This window comes from Elephas maximus, chromosome 4, assembly GCF_024166365.1.
Source record: "Elephas maximus indicus isolate mEleMax1 chromosome 4, mEleMax1 primary haplotype, whole genome shotgun sequence".
Lineage (NCBI taxonomy): Eukaryota > Metazoa > Chordata > Mammalia > Proboscidea > Elephantidae > Elephas > Elephas maximus.
The window spans coordinates 56901986-56924950 of NC_064822.1; the positions used below are offsets into that span (position 1 = coordinate 56901986).

A 22965-nucleotide genomic window follows, 5' to 3' on the forward strand; every position below is an offset into this window, starting at 1 on the left:
AGATACGGCAAGAGGGTGGTGAGTTCTGAAACGTGCTCGCGCCAAAGCAAAACATTTTAGAGAAAAGGCTATTACTTCTGGGATGGTTTTAAAACAACATTGCCCATAGGCCTCTCTAGGCCACCCAGAGCCCTAGTGTTCTATAAAGTCCAAATTCAAACTTGTCCTTCTCTGTTTCCTCCACAGTACTCACAGGACATCACCTGAGTAATAGAAAACATACATACAGCTTTCAGCAAGAGACTAGGAAAAAATAAAGTTGGTTATTTGTAGGCCTCAGCTTTTGCTTTTATTGTACTTCAGATGAAGGTGTACAAACTACCTTCTCATTAAACTATTAGAACACATACTGTTCTGTGATTGGCTGCCAACCCATCGAGATGTCAATACTCTCCCCTTCTCCATCTTGGGTTCCCTATTACTAGCTTTCTTGTCCTCTCCTGCCTTCTTGTCCTTGCCCCTGGGCTGGTGTGCCGCTTTTTAAAAACAAAAGCAAACCCACTGCTGCTGAGTCGATTCCGACTCATAGCGACCCTACAGAACAGAGTAGAACTGCCCCATAGAGTCTCATCTTATGGGCCTAATCTTTGGCTGAAGGGTGAACCTCAGGCGTGACTTCATTACTGAGCTAAAAAGGTGTCCGGGAGCCATATTCTCGAAGGTTTCTCCAGTCTGTCAGGCCAGTAAGTATGGTCTTTTGTGTGCGTGTGCGCGCCTGTGTGCATGTGCGCACGTGAGAAATTTTTTTCCACACTTTTCTCTAGCCCTGTCTGGGACCGCCTATTGTGATCCCTGTCAGTGGTGGTAGCTGGGCACCTTCTAGTTGTGCTGGACTCAGTCTGGTGGAGGCTTTGGTACTTGTGGTCCATCAGTCCTTTGCACTAACCTTTCCCTTGTGTCTCTGATTTTCTTCATTTTCCCTTGCACCAAACGGTGAGACCGGTGGAGTATCTAAATGGCCGCGCACAAGATTTTACCTCAGCTTATTTTTTGTCAAGAGCAGAATGCAATACAGTGCTCTCTATCAGGATAACATGTGGGGAAACCCTAAAGTTATTACCTATAACTGAAAATGAGAACACAGATTGGATGTTATTGTCCAAATACTGTAAATTCCCCTGCAAAAACTAAATTTTATCCAAGGCAAAGTGTTGGGATTTCCTCTCCCTTCTTAAATTACACAGAAGGGATCAGGTTAACCAACCAACCTAGAAACCTTTGTTTTTAAGTCAACATACCTCAGATTAACTGTTCAAACAGAACGATAAACCCAAGTAGAGAAAAAGCATTTTTTTCCTTAGAGTACTGGCACTAGAGTCAGACTTCACCTTTCTAAGCTTCAATTTCCTCATCTATAAAATGAGAGTGAAAACAAAACTGACTAGAGGTCATAGAGTTATTGTTACAATTATATTCTGAGTCCTTTAACCCAGTCCCTGGCATAAAAGTGTTCATTATGTTAGTTATTACAATTCTCTCTCTCTTCCATTCCAAACCTGGTTCCAGCTACCATGAAAGCATAAGAAAAAGAGTTCAGAGAAGTGAGTATGGGCCATAAGCATTCAGACTTGTGCATTCACAGACTGGGAAGCTTCTGAACATTTCATAAGCTTCAGTGTCTAAAAATTAGGGCTTCAAGTAAAAAGTGCCGAAAGCTAAGTGGAAGTGAGCCGAAGCAGGAAAAACCACACAGCAAAAGTTCATGTTCCGTTTGGTTCTTTTTATTAGAATAAGTTGAGAATACAGCAAGTAGGGAATTCCGACGGTGAATGGAGCCATCACACAGATGCCCTTCTGGACCCAAATCTTCTATGAACCCCAAAACTGTGCTTTGTGGCTTCAGCAAGTTAGAAAGGGGAGGGAGAAAAATACTGAAAAAGGCCACTATTTAATGGTGAAAAGAATGAAGCCATAGAGGTCCAAATGAGCCTAGAACCAAAAAAGAAAATTAAAACTCTGCACAGAGATAGAGAGCGAGCAAGCAAGCCTCTGACTGCTGAGAGTAAGGCATTCAGGCGCCAACCTGGTGAGAGTTCTCAGCTAGCACTGTAAGACCAAGTGCACAGTGAGGCTGTTGGTACTGAGCTGCATGTAGACACATACATATAAATGGGCACACACATGCCCACACACATACACATCCTAAAGAGGGAGATTTTTACTGAATTATGCATCGGTGATGTTAATTTCCTTTTTCCTAAGGGTTTGTGCTATGTAGAACCAGATTCAGCTCCTCCTTTGGGGTGTGGGGTGACTGGGGCCAGAGACTGCTACTTCTGTTGGTGTTGTTACAGGGCTGAACTTTATACCCTGTGTCCCAAAGTGCATGACGGAAGAGCAAGTCTGGCTTCTGATATGTGCTGTTGCTCCCGTGGAACTAAGTGAGCTTCCTTCCAGATGGCCACTGTCCTGCTGGACTCTGTTTCCTCGGAGGGATTAATACTGTTCTTTATTCCATCAGGCACTGCAACACTTCACCCAGTCTTTTGCTCAATCCACCTAGCACCCAAGGCAGTGATCTTATCCAGAACCAAAATACTCTTTAAGTTCTTCTCAAGTTCTACTATGAATTCTTTCTTCCTAGTTCCCAGCTTTTGCTGGAGATTGGAAGGGGAGAGATAGGAGGAAAATAACCAAGAAAATTCTTTCCTGAATAAGCAAGAGACCTCTTCCATTTTCCCAAACACCCACCCCCCAGCGTGGGGTGTCAATGTTTAGCTCTAATACCCACAGTCCCCAGGATATAACTTAATCACCCAAAGTCTTGGACGATAGTAACCTAAGACTCAAGTGCTAAAATATTTTAGTTGCCTGCCTGTGAGCCAAGATCAGAGTTCTAAGAACCAGAGCCTTCCTCTACCACTCATCCTGATACCGTTAACAAGGAGATCCTCTGGGAGGTGAGCAATCTTTTTTTCCTAGAAGCTCTTCAAAGACATGATCTTAAGGATTCTACCACACTACCCGGCAACAACCCATCACTTCCCTTTAAACTTTCTGCCATGCCAACAGCTCCACAGTAGGTACTGAACTCTGCTTTATAACAATTCTGCTGGCTTTCTTGTTCAAGGAGACCTGTGGTGTCTATCACACCTAGACTTACCAAGACAGTATACCAGAGGCGAAACATCTGTCCTGCTCCAAAGGAAGGTTTCTCCCAACCTGTGCAAATGAGTTCGAGAGGCACCTGGACAAGTCAGAATCTCTTTTGTGGCTGGCTCCATGCCAAGAACTATATGATGCCAGGTGGAGGTCAACTTATATTCCCAGAAGGGGGAAGGGTAGTTAGGGCAGTGATTTTAATAGTGGAAAATTTACAGTGTTCCAGAGCTCCACAGTAAGGATATGGAAAACTGGCACAACTCTCCACAGATCAGAATTACCACAAAACTCAACAGGATGCCAAGAAGTAATCGGATCAGCCCTATGCTAACATTGCCCCTTAAATGCCATCATAATTGACCTTCCCAAGTAGGTGGCTCTACTCCTTAGAAAGGGTCTAGAAAACAAGTTCATCTCTCAAAGGGCACCTTAACTAGAGCCTTATCATTTCACATCCTGGTAGTCCTTCACATGCTGCTTCCACTGAGAAAACACATACTGCTTCCTCAACCTCCTGACTCCCAAAGGTCTCAGCTCTCAGGCATGAGGGTGCTCATGTGATCACTGGGCTGGGGCTATACCCTCTGCCCCACTAGGGTCCAAGGTTTGTCAGCCTTTGGAAGGCACCTTGGTGAACCAAGGCATTATACATTCTGGGGCTATTCACCTGATCCTCCTACAGTTACTTTGTGCAAAATTGAAACAGTGTGTGGTACTTGCATGTTTCATTCTATACAAAAATGTTCCCTCCCTCCCCTGTCCCCATGTTTTAAACATTTATATAAATTCTTATTTAAACAGTAAGTTAGAAATCTTATTTACATTAATTTCTTTGTTCTCCCAAAAGAGCATCTAAAATCACACTCCCACCCCTTAATAGGATATAAATGTTCACCTAAATTGGTTTGTATTATTGTTTTAAGGAGAGAGAAAGGGAGAGAAAAGAACCCCCAACTAAACTGTTTCCCCATCTTCTACAAATAAATATGATACAGATCAGAAGCCAGTTTGCCAAGGGTCTTGCAGAGCCCTCAATCTGTAGATCCCAAGAAAGAGTCAGAGTTTGGGCATTTCTCCTCTTCTCCAAATTGATGCACTCCGTCCTTTGAGGTATGATTTATTATTATTATTTTTTCTCTTCTCAGTCGTGTACCACGTGGAGCCCCTGGGGCATCACAAAGCCCGTGAGGCTGTCAAAGTCTTGGGGCTCCTCTGGTACTGGCATCACCAGCCAGTGAGGGAGGCCTGCAGGTGCTGTGGGCCCTGTTCAGGGTCAGTCCCTGGCCACTGGTAGGAATCACAGTGCATCCTCTTCACTGCAGCCCCCGCCAATCATGAAGCGGAACTCCTGGAGGTTCGAGACACCATGGAAGTGAACGAAAGCTCCAGCAACCACAAAGATGTGAAACAGCTGATGAGAGTGAAACTGGGAAGACAAAAAGGGTGGGGGGGGGGGTGAAGAAACCCATGTATTATTGAAAGTCTGCTAAAGATTCTTAGGATCATTTAATCCTGGTTTATGCTAACTAAAGGACAGGAAATAGATGAGACAGCTCAAATTCGAGATGTCCACAGACCCTGAAATGTCCATTAGGCAGTATCACATTCTGCTGAGTTAGAAGTCAGTTGTCCCCAAGAAATCGAGGTGCTGCCGCTAAGCCCTCTAGACATGAAAACGTATGCATGTATCACTGGAGTATCTGGGTGAGCCCAGGGGTAAATGACATACAGACAGCCTGTCTTGCTCGCAGACCACACAGCAAGGCTACCTTGATGCCTAGCGGTGGGCTACAGATGGATGGAAGGGTCTTTTCATATTTTTTGCTGATGGACAATTTTGTCCATTACATGGACAAAAGTACCATAGGGTTATTTAAATGTTGTTTGCTATTAAGGAGCCCTAGCGGCACAGTGGTTAAGAGCTCGGCTGCTAACCAAAAGGTTGGCAGTTCAAATCCACCAGCTGCTTCTTGGAAGCCCTATGGGGCAGTTCTACTCTATTCTGTAGGGTCACTATAAGTTGGAATCAACTTAATGGCAACAGGTTTGGTTTTGTTTTCTAGGATTGGGTGGAGGGTCAAAATAAATGGTTCCTAGAGTCTCTTTCAGTTCTAAGACCCTGGAATTACATGAACTACATACTACACCTATTCCGCACTTATTGACTATCTTGTTATCTCACATTTTGTACTTAGAACAATAGTAAAAAAAAAAAAAAAAAAAATCTGCTATCTATTTTGCACATTAACGACATACATCTGGCAGTAACGAACACCAAGGTGCAAGGCAAGAGTAACTCTGGCTACAGTGATTAAGGCTGTGTGTCAACTTGGCTGGGCCATGATTCTCAGTGGTTTGGCAGTGATGTAATGATGCAGACACCCTCCATCTTGATGTGATGTAGTCATCCTCCACTTTTGCATAATGGTAGTTTTTGCCTAATGTCCTGGTCTTTGGAACCTAACCATGCCAGTTAGTGAGGAGTGGGTGTATTATCAAAAGACTACGAAAACAGCACCTTTTACTGCCTTCTGAGCTCCGAAGGTGGTCTACAAAGCATGTGAAATTTCCAATTTAACCTGTTCTGTTGAATGATAGTTCACATCTCAACAGAGGTAATCAACTGTCACTGCACAAAACATCACTTCAAAAATTATACTGTTTTCTCATTAAAGTCACAAAATGAAAAAGTACAGTGGGAAAACAGTATTTATCAAAGGAAAGACATTAATCTAAGAAGTGTAAACTAGAAGAACACACAAGTCACATCCCAAGAGATGTTTCCTAGGAAACCAAAGGGAATTAATTTTCCCAACAAAACGGAAAAAGGGATAAAAAAAATCCCTTCATACCAATGTCAAAATTATGAATTATGGCAATCTCAGAAAGATAAATGTGCTAATTTTAAGCTCCAAATATTGCCTGAGTTCAGCATTATCTTCACTTTACAGATAGTTAAGCTAGACACTAAAGGGATTAGATGATCAGCTTAGCCTGTAATAATCAGCAATAGATTAAGGAACAGAATTCAGAAAGTCAGATTTCACATTAAACAACACTCCAATACTCTGCTGCTGAAAATCTATTATGCCCTCTTCAGTTATACAATTTTCCATCTATCAGTCCCTAAAATATGTTTTCACTCTTCCCTCCTCTCTTAGCATTAACTACAATCCAGTTATCTTTACCTCTTTTCTTTCAACCAAACACATGTATATGCACTCAGTCTCTCAATATAAATCACTGAATTTTGGTATCAAAAAAGGACCTTGGTAAAAATATGGTCCATCATGCTCATTTCATAATGAGAAATTTTCTCGTTTCAAAATGAGAAAACTGAGGCAAAGAATAGCTAAATGCTTGCCTGTATGGTGTAGTAAAAAGAAGCCTACACACAGATATTAAACTGACCTGATTCAAATTCCAGTTCTACCACTTAATAGCTGCGTGCCCTCATGTTACCTAACCTAACCTCCCTAAACCTCTGTTTGCTAATCTGTAAGATAAAGTCAATAATAATTATTATTCCTCATACAGCAAATGTATTAAATGAGGTAACCCATGAAAAGCGCTCAGTACTGTGCCTGGCACCAAGTAAGTGCTCAGTGAATGTTGTTATTTTACATATTGTCCAGAGAAATACAACTTATTAGGGACAGAGTTAATTTAGTACTAGAATACAAGTCTCCCAACTTTGAGTCTAAAACTTTTTTAAGTGCATCACTTCCCTGTCTACCAATAGCCCACTAACACATATGTATACACACTTAATCACTTCTGTTGACACTTACCCAGATGTCACACTTGCCAGGAAAGAAGCGTTCTGGGATCCGGGCAGCATACAGGGCAGCTCCTGTGATATAAAGGCTGGCCATCAGCAGCAACCAGCCTATCTGCCCTATGGTGGCAGCCTTCAGGAATCCCTCTGAGATGACATAGTGCAAGGTAGGAATGATTCCACTCAGGCCTAGGCCCAAAAACACTCCTAGGAATCACAAGACGAAAATAAAGCAAAAATACCAAAGAGAAATAACGATGAAAAACTCAGTATTATAACACAGAACCATTAACTCTGAAAGCTGTCTATTTTCAAAGTAGGACGCCAACATTAGCTTCCTATCTGAAAGGAAAAGAATGTTCTTCAATCTCTGGGACATTCACATAAGACAGCACGGCTATGTTCTAAGAGATCAATTTACAAAAATGCAAGGAGCCTCCTGCTGAGAGAGATTCAGCCTAACAACTCAGCAGTCTTCAAAGGGTTTAGAATTATGTTGCTAAGTGTTTTACGAAAGGACACCCCCAGGAATTTGTTTAAAGCTCTCTTAATGTTGCCTCTTTATGAATACAGATTACAATAAAAAGCAATTTTACATATTTCATCTTTGAAGCAACAGACCCTAGGAGGCTGGGGGGAGTGTTTGAGAGTGGAAGGGTGGAGGAGGCAATGATCAGATAGATAAACCAGGAAAACTAGGTGATGCCATAAAGCTAAGATACTTATAATAGTAACCTAAATCTACTGCCTGTAATTGGGCACTTGAATAAAAATTTTAAAGTGTCTTGAACAACTGACCTAATTTGGATGGGGGTGATGTAGACACTGTACTAACATGACAGAGTAAATAAAAGGTATGTGATTCTAAAAGCTTCACAGTCAGGTCCGTGGCCAAAAAGCAGCATTCAGGTACAGAAGTCTGTCAGAGTCACCCAGCCACAGCCCTCATGCTTCCAAAATTATCTAAAGCAGTGTTTTCAAACTTCCAATATGACCAAGCTTGCAAGACCAATTAAGTCTCAATCCATATTTCTTTCTTTCTTCTTAGTAAAATACAGTAGAAAATATCAAACTGTGTCACAAGTGGAGGGTTTTCACTTCATGAAAACATTTGTAATTTATATATATATATAAATTTACATATACATATACATTTAGAGTTGTAATAGAAAATCTCATAATTTAAAGAAGTTTAAAGGCCACTGATCTAAAAAAAAAAAGTGAAACTTTTGTGTTAACCAAAGCAACACAGAACTTGAAACAGCCAGTAACTGTTCCTGCATTTTGACACACAGAGTCAAGAATGACTCTTGCAAAAGACAGGGAACCGATTATACCTGCTTTGGACATTACCAAATAAGCGGCTGGTATGCAACAATATATGTATGCACACATACAGACATGCATACTCATAAATAAAATAGGCATCTAAAAGAGAAAACGAAAATGCTGATGCCACAAAAAGACAAGAACCAAGCAGGCATACATAAAAAATATTTCCTACCTCTACTTGGGGTGGCCATAGTCGGAAAAGACTTGAAAGCAACTAACGACGACTGCTCTCTAAAGAAAAATTACCATGATCCTGTTCTTTCACTTGTTCTTTTCTGCTATGCGTTAAGCAAAGGCTGTTAATGGCCTTGCCTATCATTTGTTAAGTCAAAGACTCAGGAACTTGGTTCTTCTGATATATATAAATAGAAGGATGCTCAACTCTACTCACCAAAGTTCTTAGCTCATGTGCTCAAACAGGCTTAACACCACCGTTAAGTATTACTGAAAGCCAACCCTGAGCACCATTCATTTGGCCATATGAACACTTTAAAAAAGGAATATATATAAAGTTAATTCTACTTCTAATCTTCTAGGTAAGTGTAGATGAACTGCAGTTTGGGGTGAAAGGAAAAATACTCCTTTTGATACTGCTTATTCATTCTCAGCAGGCACTGGGCTGACAATGGAAATAGTAAATTGAAGACATGGCCTCGCCTACAAGGAGTCACCAGTCCAGTGAGACAAAAGCATCTTTCTGCTAACTCCATGCTCCTACAGGAAGGCTCCACAAAGGGACTTTTGGCTTTCCACATGATCTCTGGTTAAACAGGCATCATCTTGAATATAAAAAGCCCCTTTATCCCTACATCAGAATAGGTGTATAATGCCTAGTTTAGCAGACCATAATCAGTGAGCAGTGGTCTTAATTACATAAGGATATGAGTCAGAATCAACTCAATGGCACTGGGTTTATTATACATTTTAAAACAAAAATACAAAATCAATCAAAAAATGATAATAAAAAGAACCACTTACTACAAAAATATACTCCAAGCTGAGAGTAAAATGAATCATTGTTTATTTTACAAAGGTTACAGAGCCATCACCTTCAGCTCTGTAAACTCCAGTAAACTACACTGACCAAAATATGTCAGACTTGTGTAACGCAGCTCACCACCGTCCCTCCACCCTAGTACTTTAAGACAACTAATAAACATTTACCACTACATTAAACGCCCCTTGAGGACAGGAACTATGATTTATTCTTTTTAGCATCACAAGCAGACAGCATAATGCTTGCCAAATAAATGACTGGTGAATAAATGAGTATTCGGCATGAAACCTCCATATATTCTTACCTGCTCTTACTCCCCGATATTGAGGGGTAGCAAATATGTCCCACTGGGAGACGATAATGGCTGCAATGCCCAGTACACAGATGACAATCAAATAGATGAAGCAAGGTTGTGGGTTACAGTAGAAAGAGTAATAAAGCCAAGGAACAAAACTTCCCATAATCAGAAGTGCAATACCAGAGTAGTCCAGTCTACGATAAAAAAAAAATCCATTTAATGCAAAAAATTACTGCCCACGACAGGTTCCAATTAACTCCCCATGATGTGAGCTATTAATAACAGCTAAGAGGCAAACTGGGTTGCTTGCTTTAATTATCACATACACACACACACACAGATATACAGCCTTCCCATCAAATGGCATCAAGAATTCTGCCAATCTGCTGGATGCTTTTCCCTAACCCAATGACTCTAAATCACTGATCAAAATACAGACTTCACAGATACTTACTTAGAGAAGAGCCGGGAAACCCCTTCTGAGTGGCAGTAGACTGTGTGGAAGAGCCATGAAAAAGAAAGGCAGAGAATGGCCCCCAAGAAGAATAATCCAAAGACCACCTTCTCTTGCAGAGGGGCCACAAAGGAGATGTTTGGGCGAAACATATAAAAGATCCCCAGGCACAGGAAGAATACACAACCTAGGAAAGAAGTACATGGTGGGGATAAAGATCATCCTTTTGAAGAGACAGCATTATGCTTTCAATCCTTCATAAAACCGAAAACCAAACCCATTGTCGTAGAGTCAGTTCCAACTCATAGCAACCCTCAACTGCAGAAGTATCTGAATCAGAAGCTCCATGAAATAATTTTCCAAGTAACCGAAGTTTATCCAAACTTTTACTTTAAACATTGTTGGTATCATATACATCCCAGCTTCATAAACTGAGTATACAGAACACAATAAACTATCTATGTAAGAGCATGATCCAAAAAGAAACCAGATAGTGCTGCTACTTCCTAGAACGCTGAATGAGTCCTCCCCCACCTCTAGATCTAGTATGAAATTTCATTTATAAAGTTTTTGGAACATATGCTGTAGCCAAGCTTTCAAAGATTCATTCTGCTTTCGCTATCGTGATGAATCTCAATACCCTCAAACTCTGCCAAGAAATACTGCTTTCCTCCACCAATAGCAGTCAAGGAGCATTATGCTTCCCTGGTACTCACCAACTGGCTCAATAGATTGGAGAATTAAGGAAAGTAAAATACCTATTCAGGCTATTTCATATCCAGTTCTTAAACTGTCCATCTACATAGTAAGATACCATGTTCTTACTGCTTAAGGAAGGGCCACTCAACACAAGGAAGGTAAAAAAATTTTTTTAAAGTTGCCATTTGCTAAGTGATCCTGTTTTATGCATTTAATAAAAGCACTTACTCTGGAGTTAGAAGTTACAACAAACTCGATTTGATTCTCTAATTCTATTCTTACTATACTAATGAGCAGGAAATTGGGGAGCGTAGTGGAAATCAAATGTGAGACAACAAATGCAGGTCAAATGGGGTCAGGCCAGGAACTATTCAGTATATTCACATGGTTGTGCAACCACTGCCATCATCTAATTCCAGAACATTCTTATTACCTAAAAAAGAAACACTGTACCCACTAGTGGTCGCCATATTCCCCTCTCCCACTTAGTCTCTGGCAACTACTAACCTACTTCTTGTTTCAAGACTCATCCGTGTTGTAGCATGAATCAGTACTTCATTCTAAATATGGCTAAATAATATTCCATCCTATGGATATTTCACATTTTGTTTATCTAATGTCTGTGAACACTTGGGATGTCTCTCCTTTTTAGCTATTATAAATAATGCTGCTATGAACACTTGTATACACTTTTTTGTGTGAACATGTTTTCAATTTTACTGGGTATATACCTAGGAGTAAAACTGCTAGGTCACAAGGTAGCTCTACATTTAACTTTTCGAGGAACTGCTGAGCTGTTTTACACAGGGGATGGAATATTTTACATTACTACTAGCAATGCATGAGGATTCCAACTTCTCCACATTCTCTCCAACCCTTGTTATTATCTGTCTTTTTATCATAGACATCCTGGTGGAGGTGAACTGGTGTCTCATTGTGGTTTTGATTTATACTTCCCTGATGGGTAATGATGAACATCTCTTTATGTGCTTACTGGCCATTTATATATCTTCTTTGGAGAAATGTCTATTCCCTATCTTTTGCCCATTTCTTATGTGGGCAATTTATCGTCTTCTTATTGAGTTGTAAGAGTTCTTTATATATTCTGGATACTAAAACCTTATTAGAGATGGTTTGCAGATACTTTCTCCCATTCTGTGACTTGTCTTTTCACTTTCTTAAGTGTCCTTTGATGTATAAAAGTTTTTTATTTGAATGAAGTCTAATTTATCTATTTTTCCTTTGGCTGCTTGTGGTTTAGATATCGTATCTAAGAACTACTGCCTAATCCAAGGTCACAAAGATTTACACCTATGTTTTCTTCTAAGAGTGTATAGCTTTTGAGTTAATTTTTGTATATGGTATGAGTTGGAGGCCAACTTCCTTCCTTTGCATGAAGATATCCAATGGTCCCAGCACCATTTGTTGGCAAGACTATTCTTTCCCCATTGTATTCTTCCTTTAATATCCAATCATGATGGGGGAAAAAAATTACAGATCACATTCTACTTCAAGCCAAATTTAAATTTAACTGTAAATATTCCAAGTAATGATTTTAAAAATCAGTTTATTTCTATTAAATAACTACCTTCATCTCAGTGCTCATTAAAATATACCACATTTTATATAGAATATTTTCCTCTGCCTGATTCAAGGACAGTGACTTCTGAAAACCTAGTGGACAAAAATATGATTTAGTTGTAATAAAACTATACTACAGAGTAAACTAGGATAACTACAGAGTAAGCCTGTGAGGATTTCCATCATTATAACTTCAGAATGCAAAATGATAAATCCCAAATACATATTTTTAGTTCTGTCCTTATCCTGAAATACATGAAAATAAAAAGGAATAACCTGAATCGCCATTCATTACACAGTTGATATTATATACCTAAGAGATGTGTCCAGATGTTGCCTGTCTCTGTGTGTATTCTGAAAATGCTCTTAAAACAGGCCCGGAAAGAAGGCATGGGGGGCCGGTGTCCATGTAAAAGAAAGTCGTTATCCTTGAGCCAATCTGGTAGTACATCGTGAGGGATTACTCGCCATCGACCTTCCCATACCTGGAAGGAGAAGAATATTATAAAACATCTTTGTGGCTTTAACTGTCAACTCTAGAACACTGGTCCCAAACAACTGTCTCTCACCACACTGTTTAACGACAGGAAAAATAATTGATTTTTAAAAAGGCAAATGCATTGGAAAAGTATAATGCCCTATATTCTGAGTCCTTAAGAACAGGCTAATGAAAAAGATACTTTAAAAATGGGGTTGTTTTCTTAAGAAAAGGAAATAATAAACTTATAGGATATGCCCTTTAAAGTGCCTTCAAGCTCTGTTTCAATCTGGCTAAAGGTAGAGTGAGGGTAATAAATAAATAAATGGCCTGTCTCCAAAAAAAAAAAAAGGGTAGAGTGAGGGGTCCCATGTCCCACCCATACACACCCTTCCCTCATCCTCTGGAACAGACTTTACCTCTGAAAAGCCCCTGTAGTACTAATTATGATCATTTTTATATTTTATACCTGTTGCAGAAAAAGAGCTATATAAAATCATTTGTACCTTTTGCCAACATCTCTCCTTCTCCTCCCACCACAGCAAATACAATGAAGTAGAAAAGAGGGCAGAAGTCAGGAAATCTTGGGTCTCTGCCGTTAACTAGTTGCATGAGCTTTGATTAATCACAAAATCTCCGAGCCTCAGTTTCCTCATTTACAAAATGAAGGTAATAGTGCTACAATTACTTCATAAGGAAGGGTCAGATAACACAAAGCGCTTCATAAATGAGTTAGCAATCTCTAGCATCCACCCCAAAGGTTGTATGTAATCCTGACCATCCCCAGAGGCTGTCATCTGCCTAAGCGTTAGTGATTAATCCACCCTTCTTCTCAAGCTGGAGAGAGACAAAGAAGCTCACCCTTAAATGCCTTAGCCACCTTGTCTCCCTTTTCCTCACTGTTTCTCTCGGGTTAGGAGGAAAGGAATCAAGGGCTGGGTATCCTCCTCCTTAAAAAGGTTTTCAACCTCTGTGCTTTGCTTTTTTTAATGTCTCTCAGCTCAGAGAGTTTACATAGAATCACTGAATCCTGAACTAACTTGCTTTGGCTAGCCAGAAAGATATAAAGAAAAATGCCAGGTCTACCTTCTAGTTAATAATGTGGTCTTAGCAGTCCTTCCAGTCTAGTACCCTATAAAGCAAGAATCCAGGTTACAAATCAACAGACTTCAGCTTCAGACAATGAGCCCCAATCCCTAACCCCCAGGAGACTTGTGACAAACATCACCAAGCCATAGAAACTTGACTGTCTCTCTTTACTATGCAGAAAGATTCCCACTACTCACTAGCTACTGTATCCATTCCTTTTACTCCACAACATTTTCCAGTTCTCTGCTCTCCTTAATCCTTCCTTATTGACATTTGCAAAAGAACTAATAATCCTCTATAATATCTCCTCCACCTCCAAAGGAAGTGAGGATTAACAATTTAAAAATAGATATGGCCCTTCTAATACCCTATCGGAGCCTTGATGGCACAGTCTAATTAATAGCTCAGCTGCTAACCAAAAGGTCAGCAGTTTGAATCCACCAGTTGCTCCCTGGAAACTCTATGGGGCAGTTCTACTCTGTCCTATAGGGTTGCTGTGAGTCAGAATCGACTCGGTGGCAATGGGTTTGGTTTTCTGGTTAATACCCTATCAACACATATATTCACATACTCATACTCATTTCATATTCATTCTGACTTCCTTCTACCCTCCCCCCGAACTCAAGATCTGGGGCCTATCTTTGCTGGGGCTAATCTGGCCACTCCATGTTTGCTCCTAAATCACAATAAAATAATACTAAAAGATTAATCTAGATTTTTAACGTCTACCGCTAATAAATAGTACTACCACTTATAAAAGGAGCTTTATGAGATCTTCCACAGGACTTTCTGGAGAGAAAAGAAAGATGCCAAAATACTGAATTTTTTTACCCATGTGAACTTGGAAAACATAATCATTATTCAGATTAACCTTACAAAATGCTACTACTCCGTTTTATTTTCAGAGAATTTTATTTTCTAAGAGAGGAAAATAGAAAAATAATTCTTACACCCTCAAAGCGCTCACAATAAACAAATAGCTAGGCTGTGAGCATATTAAAAGTGCTATCATGCTATCACACACCAGCAAAACAGCCAAATGTTCCCTTTTCATAGTCCAAAAGAATTATGTTGAGTTTCTGACCAGTTACATATGTGTTTAATGGCAGAGTGATTACCCTTCCAACTTCTAAACATTCTAGTCTAAATACTCAGCTAAGGAGCTGTACTTTCACGATTGTCTCACAACTAGTGAAACATTCAACAGACACAGCATCCTCATTCCCAGCTTGCGGTCAGATACAGCCAGCCAAATGCCAACACATAGGTATCCTCTTCTACCTACCAGAGAAAGGAATAGGATCACAACTTAGCCAAACAATACTTATAAGCTCAACAAAGACGCTTCCTAAACCAAATAGCAATGAGTGGCCTGCTAGGTTTGTATCAAACCATAAAATGCACATTAAAAAAATAAACTTAAAAAAAAACTCACAAAGGAGAGACTAGAAGGAGGGAGCGGGCTGACTCATTAGGGGGAGAGTAAATGGGAATATGTAGTAAGGTGTATATAAGCTTATATGTGACAGACTGACTTGATTTGTAAACTTTCACTTAAAGCACAATAAAAATTATTTAAAAAAAAACTACCCACAGCACACCTCCTATTTCCCCACTGGCCTGGCTATGCTGGTAAAATAACAAAAACTGAATGCTAGAAAAGGACAGATGACTATTAAACTTGGAAACCCTAAAGACTAAATGATTTTATTTCCTCTAATCCTAAAAGGAAGGTACACCATCAAGACCATGGCAGACGTCCTTTTAAACTCTTGTCTGTTTATTGCTTCCAATCCAACAAACAGAACCCTTGTATCACTAGACAGGGTTACTTTTCAAGTACGGTCAGGTGCACTGCCATAGCAGGGTGGAGCAATCCTGGAGAGCATCATGTAACAGGATGCTTCTTCATTCTGCTCTCACAGGCAAACTGATAGGAGCTAAGAGAGGAGTAATAATTTTGAATCCCACTCATTTTTCTTCACTAAATCAGTTTGTAGCAAAATGTTCTATTTATTCTCCCACTAACTGTTAAACTGAAAGTCTTATTTGCTTTATTTTTTGTTCTTAGTACAGAGAGGATAAAAAGGCAGTCGAGTCAGCTATAGACCCCACTGGTCTATAAATATTAAAAAATCCCTTATTTTAATAATAAAATTTGTTTAATAAACAATTTGAGATTTCAGAACATCAAATTTGCTTTTAGAAAATGAAGTATGTCTTTTGTATCCCTTTGTACTAATACTCCTGAGACAGCAATTATTGGAATAGGTCTGTTGGCTTGGCCTTCACCAATTTTCAAACACTGAATAAAATCTCCTGGGCTCTATGTGCTCATAAACTTTTATAAACCCTACCACCACCATCACCCTTTGTCACGAAAAGGATGTCTATGTTCAGATCATGTTTTCTTCTCCTCTCCTGATCCAAAGTTGGCTCTAATTATTTCCAGCATCATTGTGAATATAGGAGAATCTTCGTTTAGTTTTTAAGATATAAGAGCACATGCATCAAAAAGTCTATTTCATACAACTCATGAAAAAGCTAAGTGTCACAAAAATCTCTCTAAAAGATTAAGAGTTCACCAGAAATGTTTAATAAATGAATTTATATATACATACACACACACACAAACTATGCTGACTTGGTATCATACTTGCTAGGGCCCCATTCACCCTACTGAACAGACTCATCAAGTGGCTATAAATTTACCAGTGTCCCTTACCATTTTCTCTAAATTATTATTACTACAGTTGCCATCAAGTCAATTCCAACTCATGGCAGCCCCATGTATGTCAGAGTAGAACTGTGCTCTCTCTATAGGGTTTTCAATGGCTGATTTTTTGGAAGTAGATCGCCAGGACTTTTTGTTTATTTCTTTTTCTAGATAAGCAATTTCAATGCTAGTCATCATTTCAGAGGAAAAAAAAAAAAAAAACATGTGTATGTATGCGTGTATTTCCACAGTAAGTCCTGATGAATCGGACAGTGAATTCAAAGAAAAATCTTAGAGGCAGAAAATATACCAGCTGAACTGAAAATACCATGTATAAGAACTGGGAGAACTGGAAGGTTTCTATCTAGAGTAGTTTAATTATGCACAGAATACCTAGAAAGAACACAGCGCACTTGCCATTGTAGTCAAATAAAAGGTAGAGTAAATTCAAAGAACTTGGAAATAGCATTTTAACATCCCCTGTAAGTCTAGACATCAACTACCCCCAATTTTGTTTCATCCTGCCTTGTCTTAACTATCAACAGGACATTAACTCTGTCAACCTGTATCAAGAAAGTCTTGTTTCCCAACTGGATATTTTAGTTTTATCAAAACTTTATCATGTCTGCTCCAGGCAAACAAATGAATTGTGCCTTGAAAGAGTTAAAGTCATGAGACTGCCTCTGACCCTATTTTGCCATAGACTACCCCCAAAGCAAACCAAAGTCTAAGGAACTACTGCTCTCTTTAAAGGTTTCTATTGGGAAGGGCTAAATATACGGACAAGAAATTGCCATCTTACCTTACAAACAAACTCTTCCATTCTTTCCATGGCATGATGGGCTTGTAAGAGAGGGGACATGCCCATAAACCTCTCATCTTCCTGAGAGGCTTCATCACTGCACTCATGTTCCTCAGAGCTCTGCAAGGCAATCACAGAAACAGTCAGGGACAGAGACTGGGGTCAAATGAAACCATCAACACACAGAATTATAAAGAAATTCTCCTAAGGTCAAAACAAGGCCTCAGTGAAATGTCACCAACATAGGAAGTAAAGTCAATTTATTATAGAATTATGAACATTAAAAGATGAACAATAGTTACTCAAGTCTCTTGAAAGACAAATTATCAGTCTACTACAACATCATCCCTATGTTTGTTTCAGACACAAATTCTTGGAGTAACTTCTATTGGTTCGTTTTTTGTTTTGAGAATTATTTTTATAGAACACGTAATAATAATATAAAAAGCTGAGAAATTACTGAAGAGGAAGTCTCCAAGAATCCTACCACCTGGCACATATAAATAATTGTAATACAATGTCGTAAGTGCTATGGGGGCAAAAGAAGGAAAAGAGAGAAGTAACATTTACTAAATTCTTAACATGCCAAGCAATGAGAAAAGAGGCTATCTAAATTCTTAAACCATCTTATTAGGTAAAGTATTCTTATCACTATTTAACATATATACAACATTAGGCAACGTTGCCCAAGGTAGTCCCCGACTTATGATGTATTCGAGTTACAGCGAACCACATAAGACCATCTTTGGGGGGGGGGGGTGTCTTATCATTAGTAATATGTAACACATACAATGTTACTGTGTGTAATGTGCTGATGTTATCATTTTCAGATGTTCACCTGTAGATGTTCAAAGACAAGATTGGATTTATAAAGATACTGATAATAAAAGGCAATAATAATGAAAACTAAAAAAAGGTACTCGACTTACATCAGAACCGACTTACAGTGTAGTTGCCCAAATGAAACTCTAACTGTAAGTCGGGGACTATCTGTACTTACAACTGGTCATTTTGAATGTCAGGCTAAGTGTAGTTGGATCCATAGAGGATTACTAATAGAAAAAGGGAAGCGAAACTCAGTGCCAAAAAGAAACTATCCATAAGGCCTACAACTCAGAAAGCAATAAATAAATGGCAGCCTTTATTATAATGACAGGCTGTGTACCGAGGAAATTTAGGTAGACAGCATCACAACCAAATGAAGAAGATAGACATGTAAACAAGAACTACAGAAATGAGCTTGAGAACGGTATAAGGTTTGATGGAAACAGAAAAAAAAAAAAAAGTTAATTTTGGCACCGTCAGAGTGACATCTGAACTCAGCCTTAAAAAAATGTGCGAAAGTTCACCAATCAGACATGATAGGAGAAAGGCATGACAGGTAAAGGTAATAGCATGTATCTAAAAACACAGAAGAAAAAAAAAGGATGGCACAAAGAATGTGTCATTTAGCATGTCCGCAGCAAAAAGCCAATGTGAGGCAGTAGAGAAATGTGAGGCTAAAAAAACATAAGTAGGTCCATAGCAGCATTATCTATAATAATCAAAAAACAGAAACCCCATTGTCTAACAATAAGAACATGGATAAACAAAGTGTTATGTATTCATATACTGGAATACTGTTGTTAGTTGCTGTTGAGTCAAATTCAACTTAAAGCAACCCCAGTGTGCTGAGTAGAACTGTTTCATAGGGTTTTCAAGGCTAAGAACTTTTGGAAGCAGATTGCCAGGGCTGTCTCCGGAGGCACCTCTGGGTGGGTTCGAACCACCTACCTTTCAGCTAGTAGTTCAGAGCTTAACCATTTGTGCCACCCAGAGATTCCCCCTCCTCCTCCCCCTACCACTCAGTAATAAAAAAGAACTAGTGACATACAGAACACATGGATGAATTGCAAAAACACTGAACTAAAGAAGCCAAATATGTTTTGGCAAACATGCTACTGGCATCTAGTGGATAGGGGCCAGGATGTTGCGAAACATCCTACAATACACAGGACAGTAGCTGACAACAAATAATTATCTTTGTCGATAAAACCAAAACCGAACCAAACCCACTGCCATTGAATCGATTCTGACTCACAGAGACCCTTTAGGAAAAGTAGAACCACCCCACACGGTTTCCAAGGAGCGGCTGGTGGATTCAAACTGCCAGCTTTTTGATTAGCAGCTGAGTTTTTAACCACTGCCCCACCAGGGCTCCATCTTTGTCAACAGTGGTTGAGAAAATCTCATCTAAAGTAAGAAATGATGAGGTTCTATAAACCTCATATACACCACAGTCCAATGTTACATATTTACATATTTAATTATTTTATCAGATACTTTACTGTGAAAAGTATTTTATAGAAAAAAATATTTTATCAAATACTGTGAAAGATGTTGATAATAAGTGACAGCTACTCACTAAGTGCTTATGGTTGCTAGGGCTAAATGGTAAGCATTCATTCAAAAAACACAAAAAGTACTCACTGAGCACCTACTATTTTACATTTAACTGAGGTTAAATGATTTGTTCAAGGCCGTATACCTAGGAAATGCCAAAGGCAGAGGTTAAACTCAGGTCCGTGTAGTTCCATAGTTCATGCTCTATCTGTTACATTCACATTAGTTTTCTACTTATGAAACTGCCCGATTTTTCAGGTAATAGACATTTGGCCAAAAGGTCAAATCAAATAGAGTCAGGCCTTGCCTTGCACAGTAGTGCAGGGCAGTAAAAATGACTGTGCAAGCCAAAACCATGCAAAGCAATCCTAATAATGGGAAAAATTACAGTTTTTTTGTGACCTTTAAAATTTTTTTGTAAAAATATTAAAAACTGTCTTACTGTTGGTTTTAAATGTATAGGAAAATTTAATACTACAACTAGTATTTAATATGCTATAATTCAAAACAGAAACATTAAAAATTAAAGTATTTTGTAAAAAAAAAATATATATGTATCAAAAGTAGTTTCAACAGCACTTTCCTTCACCTTGTGTAACTTTCAATGCAAACTAAGCATCTTTTCTATGCCTCAGTGAATTGTTATACTCCTTTCTAGGTTTGGATCAGCTTTCAACATTTTATTCTTTGCACTTTCAGTGTCATGAAATACATTTGAGTTCCAGTGTCTTCCAAGTGATGTGATGTTTTTTGCTGGCATCACTTTCTCTGGACAGAATCTTTATCATCATACTTATCTCATGTATGTCATTAAGTCTGCCATCACTGATTTCCTCTGGGTGCATATCTAAAATCTCTTAAATGGCAGCAGTGTCAACATCGCAGGCAGCTATTTCCTCTACTGTTGTTGTTAGGTGCCGTCAAGTTGCTTCGGACTCATAGCGACCCTATGCACAGCAGAGTGAAACACTGCCCAGTTCTGCACCATCCTTACAATCACTGTTACGCCTGAGCTCACTGTTGCAGCCACTGTGTCAATCCACCTCACCGAGGGTCTTCCTTTTTTCCACTGACCCTGTATTTGCCAAGCATGATATCCTTCCTCTATAACTCCATTTATATTTAATCTGACTTTCATGTCCAATATCACTACCTTTTGTTTCTTTGTTATCTTTGTTGGCCGATTTCCTCTTTTGATTATCCAGTTCTCTAAAATGTCACGTGGGCTCCTTACTGGGAGACAAGGAAGCAGCACAACATGCTCTGCTGCCTGTGCATTAACAGAGTAACAGGTATGCAATAACCAATTAATCACTGACAGTCTCTGAAAGAAACGGCATGCTTGGTCACTGATCATGACGTGCATTTACAACTTGTTATAGTCATCTGTGGATCAATTATTCACCATTAATATACTGTGGTATCTGAAATTTGAACCGTATTATTGAAGGACTGATGTTACTTAACTGAACTGTGATAACTAAAATCCATGCATACTTGGAACTTTGCAAGGCAAGGGCAGCCTATATAAAATTTCCTTTTCATCTTTTACAACTGCACTTTCTATCCAAAATGGATAAAAGAGCTAATCTCAATTCCACAGAATCCTAGCCAATACATAAGGTAAGAGTTTCACTGTGGATTATAGTTCTAAGATATGTAGCTACTACCAGTTTTTCATTTTTTAATTAATAAATACAAACAACAGTATACCTACTCCTCACTTACTGACTCATCTCATTATCTGACATTTCACATTTATGACAACAGTAAAAAACTACTATCCAACTATTTTGCATATTAAAACAAGCACCTGGCAGTAACAAACACCGAGGTGGCAAGGCAAGAGTAACACTGGTAGTGATGGTTAAGGTTATGTGTCAAATTGGCTGGGCCATGATTCTCAGTGGTTTGGCAATTATGTAACAATACAATTTGGCAGTGTACTCATCCTCCATTTTGTGATCTGATGTGGTCATCCTCTATTTTCACATAACACCAACTTTCACATAATGACCTGGTCTTTGGAACCTAACCATGTTGATAAGTGAAGAGTTGGTGTAACAATTTTATCTCTAGTGGCCCAATGTATGCTATGAGGCAAAAAAAGAAAAAAACCCTGATGGGCAGAAATAGTCATTTCAGTAAAGACAAAATATTTTCATCCATTCCAACATGTCAGCAAGATTCCAGGATTTTTGTAAGTGAAAATTTCCTTCATAAGTGCAAGGTATTAATAAGCCTACTTATTTGTCAAGTTAGTGTCCCCAATTCTCACCCTATTATAATGGAATACTCTCAAGTATGTCCTCAAAGAATAAATGTCTAAGATACTAGACCACAATTAGCTATTTATTGTGTTCAAGCATTATGGAGTTGCTTACTGTCTTAATTATCTAGTACTGCTGTAACAGAAATACGAAAACTAGACGGCTTTAGCAAAGCAAAATTTATTCTTTCACAGTCTAGGAGGCTGAAGTCCAAAATCAGGGTGCCAACTCAAGGGGAAGGCTTTCTTTCTCTGTTGGCTCTGGAGGAAGGTCTTTGTCATCAATCTTCCACCAGTCGAGGAGCTTCTCAGCGCAGGGACCCTGGGTCCAAAGGATGCGCTATTCTCTGGCTCTTATTTCTTGGTGGTATGAGGTCCCCGTCTCTAGGCTCTCTTTTATATCTCAAAAGAGACTGGCTTAAGACAAAACCCAATCTTGTAGATTGAGTCCTGCCTCATTAACATAACTGCCGCTAATCTCACCTCATTAATATCATAGAGGTAGGATTTACAACACACAGGAAAATTACATTAGATGACAAAATGGTGGACAACCACACAACACTGGGAATACTGGCCTAAGTTAACACACATTTCTGGGGCACACAATTCAATCCATAACACTAATAAAGGATCCACAGGTGTTGGTGATGGTGAATGCAGTTCCCTGGGTTAGACAGAGGATAACAAGTTAGGAGTAAGATGACAGAATTCAATATTGGCTGCAAAAAGAGGATATGAAATGCTTTCCCTAGGACACACAGGTAAATTTACAGCTATACTACATACTAACAGTTTAGACAGCCTGTGCTAGGCACTACAGTAAAAATAATCACTGTTTTCTAAAATTAACTCTAAAGAATTACTACCTTTCCATTAGTAGAAATTACTATTTCAATTTCCCTCCAGCAACCACTAAACCACAGTACCCAGTGATCTCTCTCAACACTAAACTGCATCTATATTAAAAGGATAACTTGCAAGCGTT

General features: G+C 39.0%; 1 protein-coding gene across 6 annotated transcripts in view; it reads right to left on the reverse strand.

Moving 5' to 3' along the window:
- Positions 1 to 1699: 1699 nt before the first annotated feature.
- Positions 1700 to 22965, reverse strand: part of ADIPOR2 (adiponectin receptor 2) — an 86841-nt gene continuing 65575 nt past the window's right edge. For all 6 annotated transcript variants that reach the window (XM_049885133.1, XM_049885134.1, XM_049885131.1 and 3 more), the window contains exons 3-8: positions 17327 to 17446; positions 12555 to 12726; positions 9962 to 10148; positions 9514 to 9701; positions 6894 to 7087; positions 1700 to 4528 (exon numbers count right to left, since the gene is read on the reverse strand). In XM_049885133.1, the coding sequence (XP_049741090.1) occupies positions 4400 to 4528; positions 6894 to 7087; positions 9514 to 9701; positions 9962 to 10148; positions 12555 to 12726; positions 17327 to 17446 (990 nt within the window). In that variant the 3' untranslated portion in view covers positions 1700 to 4399. The remainder of the gene's footprint in view (positions 4529 to 6893; positions 7088 to 9513; positions 9702 to 9961; positions 10149 to 12554; positions 12727 to 17326; positions 17447 to 22965) is intronic.